The 12,897-nt window shown below is 43.3% G+C and overlaps 2 protein-coding genes across 2 annotated transcripts; one reads left to right on the top strand and one right to left on the bottom strand.

Annotated features, from left to right (window-relative positions):
- The first annotated feature begins 409 nt into the window (after positions 1-409).
- Positions 410-7,989, top strand: idua (alpha-L-iduronidase). The gene is made up of 14 exons (XM_030791674.1): positions 410-797; positions 1,086-1,226; positions 1,377-1,459; positions 1,712-1,819; positions 1,899-1,994; positions 2,126-2,328; positions 3,039-3,218; positions 4,224-4,440; positions 4,814-5,020; positions 5,385-5,506; positions 6,007-6,132; positions 6,847-6,923; positions 7,018-7,118; positions 7,287-7,989. The coding sequence occupies exons 1-14, from the start codon at positions 643-645 to the stop codon at positions 7,388-7,390; spliced, it is 1,920 nt and encodes a 639-aa protein (XP_030647534.1). The 5' UTR covers positions 410-642; the 3' UTR covers positions 7,391-7,989.
- Positions 7,990-8,232: 243 nt separating this feature from the next.
- On the bottom strand, positions 8,233-12,499 carry kcnv2b (potassium channel, subfamily V, member 2b). The gene is made up of 4 exons (XM_030791698.1): positions 11,198-12,499; positions 10,504-10,752; positions 8,735-8,789; positions 8,233-8,336 (listed from the first exon to the last, which is right to left on the bottom strand). Exons 1-4 carry the CDS (start codon positions 12,497-12,499, stop codon positions 8,233-8,235), a joined length of 1,710 nt encoding a protein of 569 aa, XP_030647558.1.
- Positions 12,500-12,897: the final 398 nt, after the last annotated feature.

Raw genomic sequence — 12,897 nt, 5'->3', positions numbered from 1 at the left:
TGATCAGTCTTCAATAATACGTCTTCCTCATGTGTATATATAGATATATACACAATTTAACGCTTTAAAATGAACCTCGTTTGCTTTTGGGGGTAAAGGTAACGTTAAGGGATTAACACATAGCTTCTTTAGCCTGGATCAACTACAATGCAAAGTGAACAGCTACTAAACTTTATTGTAGGCTACATGTTTGGCGTAGAGGCTACGGATTAGTTTGTTTGACAGAATCCTACATGTAGAATCATGAACATCGGTCATTAGCGGTGAGAGAGAAAGGGGGTAGTCGAGTGAGGAAGTGCGTTTTTCGTCGTCATATTGAAGGAAAAGTGTATACTCATAATACCCTTTATTTATTGTGTATAGAACAGGAACGAGGTCCCACCAACTAAACCATACATAGTACCGCGCCTGCCATGACGATGTCGCAGGGTGATGACGCAGATTAATTCCGATTTGCGCACAGTTTGTGTGCATTTTAAGGATTTGTTCTCTATATCACTAAATTATAATTCTTTATTTTTCTAAATGGTTGCCATTCTCTCTTGACTGGACCCGAGGGCGGATTTGGCGGGATTAGTTTTCAATGTGATTTTGGAAGTCCATGGAAGTGAGGCAGTCAGTTCGTTACGGATATCCAGCATAATGCACAATCTCAGACACAGCGGTTCAGTGTGGAAAAGTGTTGTTGTGTGGTTAGCGGGGTTGCAGTTTGGCTTGTGCTCGCTCGTTGATGTTACTGTGGATGTTCAACAGACACTACGAGAACTGAAGCACTTTTGGAAGAGCACTGGGTTTTGGTAGGTAGATGACAGAACCCGATTCTGCAAACACACCTTTGTCTGTGAACTGTATTTGTCTTTAAATGGTTAAAAACTGATTTTCTGGTCCCTGGTCCCTCAAGCTTTCTTCATCAAACCACACATCGGCCTCAAATATTTCTGCAGTTCCTACTGCGAGAGGGCTGAACTCAGCATGTTGAAGCCCTTCTGTCCGACCCCGACGGGGGAGTCAAACCGCCATCTCTAGAGCTGTTTTGATGCAAAAATATGACGTTTCTTGAAACTCTGTGTTTGTCATCATTCCAGTCCTCCGCTGCCGCACACTGAAGCACACCGCTTCGACCTGAGCACGGACCAAGAGATTAATCTGGCTTTGGTGGGATCCGTTCCATTTGGCGGAATCCAGCAGGTACGGATTCACTGGCTCCTGGAGCTGGTATCTGTTAGGTAAGTGCAGCATGTTCTGGGGTCACAGGTCGTTTTTTGAACTTGGTGGTGCTCAGATGCAAAATGCTCCTCTTTTTCTCTAAAGTTAAATGTTATGAGTTGAACAGGCTGGTGTTTACCTGGGGCTGTGTTTTTGGTGTTGGATTTTAGCGACGGAAAGGGGGGATTTCAGTACAACTTCACTCATTTAGACAATCTAATGGACCTCCTGTGGCACAACGGCTTAAAACCAGGTGAGTAAATCACTCAGATTTATAAACTGCACATTTATTAAAGGAGTGTAACCTACAACTTTCTAAAGCACTTTGTAGATTTGAATCCTTATTGCTCCCCCATCAAACTTATTTTTTGTGGCATTTTTGTAAATATTCTTAACTGCAGTGTTTCCTACCTACGTAGGCCCAATCTCTTGTTCCATCAGATTTAAGTTATCATTGAAAAATAAGTGAACTTCATATTACTGATGCGGTGAAGTTGTGTTTAAGGTTTCGAGCTGATGGGGAGTGTGTCTAATGCCTTCAGTAACTTTGAGGACCAGAAGCAAGTGGCTGAGTGGAGAAATCTGGTATATCTCACTGCTAAGAGATACATAGGTGAGTCTGTGAGAAATTCCCAGAGCTTCAGAAGCACTGTATTGTCTTGTTCTTCATTGTGTGTTGCGTGTATCTGCAGGGAAATATGGCCTGAGCACTGTCTCTCAGTGGAATTTCGAGACGTGGAATGAACCCAACAACCATGATTTTGACAATGTCACCATGACAATTCAAGGTACAGTTATAGTCAACCTTCCATTGGTCCAGTCTGTGTTCCAAGCCACTCATAGGCATTTGATGTTGAGAAGTAATAACAAATAAATCTTTGATACTCTCTGCATGTGAATGTAAACACTTGTCCCCCAGGGTTTCTGAATTACTATGACGCATGCTCTGAGGGCCTCCGTGATGCCAGCGCCACCTTGAGGTTTGGAGGTCCAGGTGACTCCTGTCATGAGCCTCCTTCCTCTCCGTACTGTTGGGCAATGCTACAGCACTGTTACAACGGCACCAACTTCTTCACCAGAGAGACGGGCGTGCGCCTGGATTACATCGCTCTGCACAAGAAGGTCTGCTTTACCCCCTCCCCACATTCTGTCTTTTGGAATATTGACAGCCCGTGACAGCCAATGACAGCCAATGACAGCCAGTGACAGCCAATGACAGCCAGTGATAGCCAGTGACAGCCAGTGACAGCCAATGGTAGCCAGTGACAGCCAATGAGAGCCAGTGACAGCCAGTGACAGCCAATGACAGCCAATGAGGGCCAGTGATCATAGATTACACTCAGTTAGTTTGCTCTTGACTTAAACAAACAGTGTAATGGAGGGCATGGTGCTGGCAAGTTGCACTGTGATGTGACTGTTAGTATCTGGCAGTGTGTCTACATTCACATTTACATGTATTCATTTAGTTGATGCTTTTAGACAGTCTGAGGGTGGTGTGTGTAGGCCTCTCTCTGCTTTGGGAATGTGTATTGCACTTGAAAAGTCAGACCTACATTCATTTTATTTTACTCTGCACTTTTTATGGTCTTCAGAGAAACCTTTTTCATAAAGGACTTTGATTGTGTTTGCCCAGGACTGATGTATTGTAGGAGAGAGCTGTTCTTTAGCTGTTGAATTAAATTCTATGTGTCAGTCACTGATCTCAGCCATATTCACACACTGCTCTGAGATCAGTCATACAGCAGCCACTGACTCACAGAATCAGCTTTTAAATTGGATCTGGTTCTGAGCCCACTGCTTGGAGTGTTTACATTGTTTTGTTTCTGTCCCAGGGTGGGGGCTTCTCTTTACCAATACTGCATCAGGAAACTGTCACTGTGAAGGAGATCCAGGCCCGTTTCCCAGGGTTCCGCTCCCTGCCCATCTTTAATGACGAGGCAGACCCGATGGTGGGCTGGTCCAAACCCCTGGAGTGGAGAGCAGATGTGACGTACGCAGCGATGGTGGTGAAGGTGTGAGAACGTGTCCATTTACTCCTCATCTCGAAAAGCAATACAGACAGGAAAAGATCAGAGGAACTAGCATTTTAAAAAATGTATGTGTACACTGGTTTTCTTTTTCACCTGATAATGGAAGCGTATTATTAGTGTTCTATTATAGTGTCTCTCCCGTGAAGCTGATTCCAACTTCTCCTTTAATTTTGAAGGTTGTGGAGTTTATTGTGGGCTAATGGATAATGAGATAAGAGGGAGTGTGTCTGTGCATATGCATATGAGATCAGAGGGGGTGTGTCTGTGAGTCTGCATATGCATATGAGATAAGAGGGGGGGTGTCTGTGCATATGCATATGAGATCAGAGGGGGTGTGTCTGTGAGTCTGCATATGCATATGAGATAAGAGGGGGTGTGTCTGTGAGTCTGCATATGCATATGAGATAAGAGGGGGTGTGTCTGTGCGTGTGCATATGAGATAAGAGGGGGTGTGTCTGTGCGTATGCATATGAGATAAGAGGGGGTGTGTCTGTGCGTGTGCATATGCATATGAGATAAGAGGGGGTGTGTCTGTGCGTGTGCATATGCATATGAGATAAGAGGGGGGGTGTCTGTGCGTATGCATATGAGATAAGAGGGGGTGTGTCTGTGCGTATGCATATGAGATAAGAGGGGGTGTGTCTGTGCGTATGCATATGAGATAAAAGGGGGTGTGTCTGTGCGTATGCATATGAGATAAAAGGGGGTGTGTCTGTGCGTATGCATATGAGATAAGAGGGGGTGTGTCTGTGCGTGTGCATATGAGATAAGAGGGGGGGTTTCTGTGCGTATGCATATGAGATAAGAGGGGGTGTGTCTGTGCGTATGCATATGAGATAAGAGGGGGTGTGTCTGTGCGTATGCATATGAGATAAAAGGGGGTGTGTCTGTGCGTATGCATATGAGATAAGAGGGGGTGTGTCTGTGCGTGTGCATATGCATATGAGATAAGAGGGGGTGTGTCTGTGTGTGTGCATGTGTTTCTAGGTCATTTCTCAACATCAGAACCTGCTCATCGCTGACAAGAACAACACCATCAACTACACGTTGCTTAGCAATGACAATGCATTCCTAAGTTACTACCCACACCAGTTCACCCAGCGCACTCTCACTGCCCGTTTCCAAGTCAACAGCACCCAACCTCCACATGTCCAGTTTTTACGGAAACCGGTCCTGACTGCGATGGGCCTGCTGGCGTTGTTAGGTGACCTGCTCTCACTTTGACCATTTGATTGCCAGACCAGTCTGGGTCACTCTTCCCAGTTTTCATGTTTTATACTAGTTCTTAGGTGGCTGACAGTAATGTGTTCCTGGGTAGTGGAGTTTCATTTTAAGCCACAATGGAATGAGATTCACTTTTCCATCTGGAATGAAAACTCAAAGTCTTGGAAAGGTTGCTGTGAGGTAATTGCGGGCAGTTTTCTTTTGCCTTTTGATTGGACTGAAAAAGGCCTGACCACTTTTCTAAACTTTCTTTGATACGTTAGGTTCCCTGTGTTTTCTGTTTTTGCTCTTTTGAAACTGCTGTCTGAAGCCTGAAGCTTGACCTCCTCCCTGTGTTTGAACTGCTTTTCCAGGTGAAACGCAGGTGGAGGCACAGGTGAAGTGTGACTCTTGTGAGAGAGACTCTGTTGGTGTCCTGGCCAGTGTGCACCACCCTCGTGTCCCCTTCTCCACCGACAGCTGGCAGGTCACTGTTCTGCTCTACAACAGCAGAGACACCCAGACTCCGACTGCTCCACATCTGCTGAGTCTGCACCTCACAGGCTTCTCCTCACACAGGAGTATGGAGTAAATGTTTGTCCTTTCTGTACATTTATGTGATGGAGAAGGACAATACACAATACTGACATTTTTCTGAACGTCTGGAAACACTGAGAACATTAATGTCAAAAGCCATAAACAATCTTTCCCACAAATGCCAGCCCATGTATAATTATGTATAATGTATTACTGATGTTTATAATACTCCTAAATTAACATTACAATCCTCAAAGATGAACCAGAAAGTAATCTACAGTCAGACTCGTGAAATCACTGTAAGTCATTTGTAAATGATTTTTTTTTAAACAGAATTTAAGATAATCTAATTTGCAAATAACTCTTGGTTTTGACCCCAGGTTTGATGTATGTTGATTTTGACCACAGGTTTGATGTACGTTGAATACCATCTAAACAATATTCAGTCAAGCCCGTACAGCCTGTGGGTGAAGATGGGCAGCCCGGCCTATCCTACAGCACAGCAGTTCAGAGAACTGCGAGACTCCGAGGTGTGACCTACTGCCCTCAGCCTCTGAATACATCTGGGACCTTTAGATCTTTAAATCATCCCTCTAACCTCTTTTCTCCCAATGTGAACCAGCCAATCATTTTCTCCCAATCTGAACTAGCCAATCATTTTCTCCCACTATGAACTAGCCAATCATTTTCTCCCACTATGAACTAGCCAATCATTTTCCAACCCTTGTCCTCAGACATAATCATTCACAGACAATAAATATACACTATGCCACCCATCCAATCCACCACAAACCTTTGGCAGTAAATTTAAGCTCTAATCCAGCACAAACCCTATACAAACAGTAAATTTAAATGTCTGTATCAGCTACTATAACCAGAGCTAATCCTTTTCAGACGATACCTTTCCTTCACTAGAGTGTCAACCTATTCCTTTTCAACACAGCTACAGTATTTCAACATCCACATACAGATTTTCAGAACATGTGTGAAATCTGGTCATTTGTGGGGGGGGATTCTGCATATTTCCCAGGATGCTTTGCGGTATGATCCTGTGCCATTCCCAGCTGAGGGAAACCTTACCCTCAGACGGACGTTTCCCGTTCCATCGCTGATCCTGATCCATGTGTGTTCACAACCTGATGTCGCTCCAGACCAGGTCAGTCAGATTATGGATTAGTCATGTGATCTGAATAAATCACAGGCCAGGATGAACATGACCTCTGCATCTGGTTTGGTGTATAGGGAACATTACTCTTCCTTATGTAGACTGCAAAAGTAAGGGCTTTATAGATATACATTACATAGTATGTCTGTACAAACTATGTTAATCAATTTATGCATCAAATAAATTCTGTCAACATATACCTGTGACACTGATAGCTACTGAGAAGCGGCTGTGGTGTGTTAGTGAGATGGTAAATGGTGTACAGTGGTGTGTTAGTGAGATGATTAATGGTGTACAGTAGTGTGTTAGTGAGATGGTTAATGGTGTACAGTGGTGTGTTAGTGAGATGGTTAATGGTGTACAGTGGTGTGTTAGTGAGATGATTAATGGTGTACAGTGGTGTGTTAGTGAGATGGTTAATGGTGTACAGTGGTGTGTTAGTGAGATGGTTAATGGCGTACAGTGGTGTGTTAGTGAGATGGTTAATGGCGTACAGTGGTGTGTTAGTGAGATGGTTAATGGTGTACTGTGGTGTGTTAGTGAGATGGTTAATGGTTAACTGTGCTGTGTTAGTGAGATGGTTAATGGCGTACAGTGGTGTGTTAGTGAGATGGTTAATGGCGTACAGTGGTGTGTTAGTGAGATGGTTAATGGTGTACTGTGGTGTGTTAGTGAGATGGTTAATGATGTGCTGTGGTCTCACAGGTCAACGGTTTGCGGTTCATCTCCATCACTAAAGGCCAAGTGCTCATTATCTGGAGGGACCACTGTATTGGCACAAAGTAAGACTCTGTTTAAGCAGTTCAGCAGAGCTGTCCTGCGTAAATATTACAGACCTCTCTGTTATTTAACACACTTCTCTGTTTGCATTTGAAGATGCATTAAGACGTATGAGGTGGAGTTTTCAAAGGACAAGTCTGTGTTTCACAGGATCAATACCAGAGATACTATATTTACATCATACACCTTCTCTCCAGGTAAGACCACTGCTTTTTCATACTGACCCACACAGAAATGAATCTTGAGTCAACAGCAGTAAAGTTCCACTGACTGACAGAGGAAGTCTGCATTGAGACCTAGCTGATCTGCACTGTTTTGTGGTGACTTACTTTGACACACATCTAAACACTTGCCCACCTTTTCAGAAAACCTGGATGTCACTGGCTTCTACAGAGTGAGAGCGGTAGACTACTGGGACAGATCTGGAGAGTACTCCCTCGTCGAGTGGTTCTCCCAGGAACACAGATGACAGACCTCTGGTCCCTTTACCAGCACATTGTGTGTCTGTCAACCTGCACCTTTTGTTGGATGACTTTGCTTCTAATATATACAAACACCAAAGTATTTTGGGTTTCCCCATTCTTACCATGTCCTTAAAGCAAAACATAAATCTATATGAAATGCAAGAAATTCTGGCCACCATACTGTAAGAAACTGCCTTTACTTTCATGTGCTGTAAATAATCCATCCTCAGTTTCAAATCAAGTTGGAGTGTGGAAAATACACCATTTAGACACACAGTCACACACATATGCATGTATTCAGTGAAAGTAGATTAGGCTCCAAATAAATTATGCACTCAAAAGACCATAAGCAGTAAATGAACACAGAGACAGATGTCTAAAGACATGGCTGAATAGAGGCAGTATGTGTAATTCTGTACAGGAGGGCACGCCCATCTTCTCTCCAAACCCATCTCACTTCAGGATGGTGTCTTCATTCGCTGTTGAGAGAAAACATTCAAAGTCAACTGAAGGAGAACTACTAAGGAACCTGAAGGCTTATTAACCAACCTTAATGACTGGCTGCATGTAAGCAGTTCTTGCAGTCAAACTGGTGTGACATATCTGTGGACTAAATAAATCACTTTTAGAATCTAATCTAGACTGCCCACACTGTATAATTCATTATCATGTAGTGGAGTCCATATTATTCAGGCCTGAAGTACAGTCTGCATCAGTAAGTGGATAAAACCCCTGGGTGAGCAAGCCCAACTCCATCAGTGGGCTCAAGGCATGAGGAGAGAACCTCTGTCCACCTTCTGTGTAAGATTCAATTCATGATTAGTCAGGAGTTTGTAACAGCTAAACTCTAACCCTCCGCAAGCTGTTTGGCAATTCGCTCCTTTTCCTCTCGAATCTTCTTCTCCTCCTCTTCAATCCTCCGCTCCTCCTCTGCGATTGGTTTCAGGTGATCTAATGAGGGAAATATCATCCAGGAAGATAAAAATTAAAGCTGTTCTCAAATGGTCCCTCAGAGGGATTAACACAACTAAATTACCATCATATTCACCAGATAAGTGCAGGTGATCTCCGATTTTAAATACAGGGCTCAAGACTGCACCACAAACGATACATGCAGTGCAGGAAAGTTTCTCAACGCCGCGCATTGTGTCAGACTGAGCCTCTGTGGAGCAGGTCCCATATGCACTGGTGTCTCTCAATACGTCTTACTGTGGTGGTTAGCTCAAGTATACACCACTGTAGCAAACATTTAGTGTCAATGCTGGAATTACCGAACAAACATCTCTACACAGCTGCCAGCATGAGTAAGGACCCGCCGCACTAATTCAATGTCACACAGAGTAACCCACCATATCGCCTCTTCCCATAGATGATTCCTGCCACCAACGCTGACCATCTGGCCGTCTGAAATCCGAAACAGTTTTGTGACAAAAGTAGAACTGCATATTTCCAAACTAAGAAATTTTGTCATTCATTCGCTGTATTAAACCGTAACACCTCACACACCTGGCGTTTGCGACAGACACAAGTTAGCGTTAGCATTGCTTTGACTTTTGAACGCGTCATGATTGGAAATAAGGTGCCAAATTTTCCGGCAGACAATGTTGCTCACACACAAAGGTATAAAATGCTTAAAATCACTAAAAATATATATATTTATATAGCAAACCTTAATCAGTGGCGAGACCTGAACCGGAGGGACCATTTTCCCGAATTCTGGAGGTCAAGACAGCAAAGGAGAGTGTTGTGGGACCGCAATGACGTTTCAGATCCTCCTCTTGTAGATTCCCCGGATCCTCATTTGTGGGATTACTGCCACCTAGCGAGGAGGAGTTTTCTGCCTAGAACGTTACCATTTGACGTTTTATACGGGTGGAATCGTGCCTCACAACACTTTTTCAAAGTTATTTTCGTTACCTGTAAAAAGACAGCCTTTTCAGATTTTGTAGTCCGCGAACACAATTTAATTACTGCACTGATCAGCTTCATTACAGCGATTCCGGACTATGCGCACACCCCGAGCAGCAGTCATTACATAATGAGAAGGTACACGTGCAGGGCACGGTGGCGCGCCTCATGTACAGACATAGATTAGTTATGAATTATGGAATAAATTAGGAATATGGCACCGTATTCTTGTCTCTCTCTGTGGGGCTGCAGAAGCATTAAAACGCAGTAGTGACTCCAACTCGCAATCAAAAATATGTGTTAATCCTCTTTTTAATTTTTAACTTTTACAACTTCATTTCATTACAAATTTAATATTAGCAAGCATATTTTAAGTTTAATAACGCCATATTTAATAAAACAACAAAGACATGTTTGCAGTTTAAAATCTGACAAAAAGAGGACAGTGAAAAGATATAAATGTCATCACAGACAAAAAGGGTGTTTAAACAGAGTATGATATGAATGTCATCACAGACGAAAAGGGTGTTTTAACAGAGTATGATATGAATGTCATCACAGACAAAAAGGGTGTTTAAACAGAGTATGTTTGGGTTAGGGTTAGGGTTAGGGTTAGAATCACTGAGTATTTTTCAAAACGATGATCATCATCATACAATAACTAACGTTAGAATAAGATTTCCATTCTCTGAAGGTACAACACTTTATGTCCCATTTGGCAAACTATTTTCCTCCAGATTATTCACCTCACACTGTGTAGCTCATCTCTCTCTCTCTCTCTCTCTTTCTCTCTCTCTCACCATATACAGAACAGGTGTCTGCATCTGTGTTGTGTGTGTGTGTGTGTGTGTGTGTATTACTGTTCCAGTGTAGAGTGGTAACTTGGATCTGTCCAGGCATCAGAGTTTGTCCTCACAGGACCTCTCACCTGAAACATTGTTCCTGGAAGGCCTGATAAACCAGGCAGGCTGAAGAAAAGGACCACCCTCCCCCTCAAACACTCACTAAATGTTTTGTTTCCTTTCCAGTTATGGATTCCAAAAAATGTGTCATTTTTCATTGTAAATATTTCAAGCATCAGATCTGCTTATATGTATTCTCAACATATTATACTTGTCTAAATCGCTCTGTTTTAATTGCTACGCTGTCTCTCCAGACTGGGTTTGACTGGTCCATTATGCTGTTGATTATAGGGCATTAGTTAGGACACTGTATCCAGACAACACTTGGTCATTCTTCTTTTTGCTCTCTGCATGAATTGGAGCTTTCCTCTGTTTCTCAGGTTGGATGCGTATTCATGGTCCTTCAGCTTGGCATAATAGTCTGAGAACTTGTTGAAGAGCATTGAGATGGGGAGGCCATTCAGGATAATCCCAAAAGAAATGCATCCAAAGGCAAAACTCCGGCCAAGCAGAGACTCTGGGAACACGTCTCCATAGCCCACTGTAGAGATACTCACCTGAGAGGGAAACACAAGACTCCATTAGACACTGATAGACTCCACAAGACTCCATTAGACACTGATAGACTCCACAAGACTCCATTAGACAGTGATAGACTCCACAAGACTCCATTAGACAGTGATAGACTCCACAAGACTCCATTAGACAGTGATAGACTCCACAAGACTCCATTAGACAGTGATTTATCACAGCTCAAGCTGGGCTCTGCTCTGCTGCATTCAAAGACTTAAAGCACTACTGTTTTTTTGTCAAACATTTATTTTTCATTCTTGAGCTTTCAACCTAAGGACATAACATACATTATTAAATGACTGTATCACATTTCAAAGTTGAAAGGAAATAAGACCATCTCTAAGTACATTTTCTGTGTAATTTCTCTAAAGTGTGAAATTTTTGACTGCTTTTAGTGTCTGGCAATGTGTGAAAATCTGTCATCCTTACTGCTGCCCACCACCAGGCCTGGGGGATACTGGTGAAATTGGTATTGGGGACATCATGTTCCACAGAGTACACCATCGCAGAAAAGATGAAAATCCCCAGAACGATGAAGAGGAGGAGGCAGCCCACCTGCTGATAACACTGTCGCAGCGTAAAGCCAAATGCCCGCAGCCCTGTGGAATGACGGGCAAGTTTCAGGATTCGGAAAATGCGCATTAGTTTCATAATGCACAGAACCTGACCCAGTTTCCCCATATGTCCTACAGTTTTGATGTCACTGCTAGGGTTCTCCACCCTCTCCAGGACCATGTGGAGATACTGGGGGAAGATGGTAATCAAGTCCACGATGTTTAGAGCACTCTTTGCAAAGCGGCTGAGGTCAGGCGTGGACATAAGTCTCAGGAGATACTCCAGAGTGAAGAAGGTAATGCAGATGGTCTCAACAGTTTCTCCATATGTTTCTGTGCTACTCTGGATAGACTCGGGTCTGTATTCCATCTCTTCCACGGTACTGAGTGTCATGGCCACCAGGGACATCAAAACAAACAGGCTGGAGGCCACTGCCATGAGTTTGGCAGGAATGGAAGAGAAAGGTTTCTCCATGAAGTTCCAGATCATTCTACGAACTGGTCCCAAGACCATGTCCCCAAATACTTCTTCATGTTCCTCTATCTCCAGCTCAGCCTCAAGTTCCCGCTGAACTTTGAGCTGCTCACTGACCTCATCATGACGCTCCTCAAAGGAGATTCGACAACAGCGATGCGCTGTCCTGATCCGAATGCCCCAGTAGCCGATCTCCTCCAAGAAATTTCTAGGACAAAGCTCATCTTTGATCCAAAGCACTCCAGTTCTGTGGAAGTTGAAAATATTGTTGAAAATATCTGGATCTCGGTCAAAGAAATACTCGTTGTCCTTCACAATGTAGTCATCACACAGATGCAGCTTTTTACTGTGGTCTGTGTAAGTGGCCAAGCGCCCTATTCGAGTCTTAGGGTACATGGCAGCCATCTTGTAGGACAGCTGATAAGACTTTCCTCCCACGTTGATGTTGAGCATGTAATTCTTTGCAGATGTGCTGAGCTTCAAAAGAGGCATTAATGGCCTTTCATCTTCCTCATCCTCATCATCTGCATAGATGTTGTAAATATCGCTTGTCAGTTCACTCCACGAATTCCATTGTTTGATCATACTCTCTTGGGCAAAAGGAACAGTGTTGTCCATTGACTTGTTACCAGAGGTGCTCGTTCCTGCAAGTTTGCAGTTTGGAAAAAGGCTTTGTCTCCTGTTCTTTCTGTTGCTGCCCATCATTGAGGCTTTTCTCGGGCTGGTCCCCTTGGCCACACAACAAAAGAAACATCTAAATCTTCATCGCTGATGATGCCATGACATGAACAGAGAGGATACTGACAGGTTGTGTTGTCTGACTGCACCAAGAGTGTTTATGCAACGTTTTAAATGCTATTACCCCCCCCCCCTCCCCCCACACACACTTTAAGCTGTGACATCATCTCCCTGGCTGTGTCTTGAGTTCCTTGAGGTGAATGGAAAAACTATCAGTGAAACCTCTAATCAATGTAATTTTGTGTGAAATTTTAGCTTTAACTAATCTTAACCTTGTCACAGAAATAATTATTACCTAAATTTATAATTATTTGGGTAATAATTATCTCATACTTAAAGAGATGAAAACATCTTTTCTGTGA

Source organism: Chanos chanos, chromosome 14 (genome assembly GCF_902362185.1).
Source record: "Chanos chanos chromosome 14, fChaCha1.1, whole genome shotgun sequence".
Taxonomy (NCBI): domain Eukaryota; kingdom Metazoa; phylum Chordata; class Actinopteri; order Gonorynchiformes; family Chanidae; genus Chanos; species Chanos chanos.
This window is presented reverse-complemented; position numbering and strand designations above follow the sequence as displayed.

Excerpts from the sequence above, each read along its gene's own strand:
- idua (XM_030791674.1), top strand. The coding sequence starts at position 643 with ATGCACAATCTCAGACACAGCGGTTCAGTGTGGAAAAGTGTTGTTGTG. Across the intron at positions 1,460-1,711 it reads GCACAACGGCTTAAAACCAG|GTTTCGAGCTGATGGGGAGT; the intron begins GTGAGTAAATCA and ends GTTGTGTTTAAG. Across the intron at positions 4,441-4,813 it reads GGGCCTGCTGGCGTTGTTAG|GTGAAACGCAGGTGGAGGCA; the intron begins GTGACCTGCTCT and ends CTGCTTTTCCAG.
- kcnv2b (XM_030791698.1), bottom strand. The coding sequence starts at position 12,499 with ATGGGCAGCAACAGAAAGAACAGGAGACAAAGCCTTTTTCCAAACTGC. Across the intron at positions 10,753-11,197 it reads AGGCCTGGTGGTGGGCAGCA|GTGAGTATCTCTACAGTGGG; the intron begins GTAAGGATGACA and ends TTTCCCTCTCAG. Across the intron at positions 8,337-8,734 it reads CTATGGGAAGAGGCGATATG|ATCACCTGAAACCAATCGCA; the intron begins GTGGGTTACTCT and ends TTCCCTCATTAG.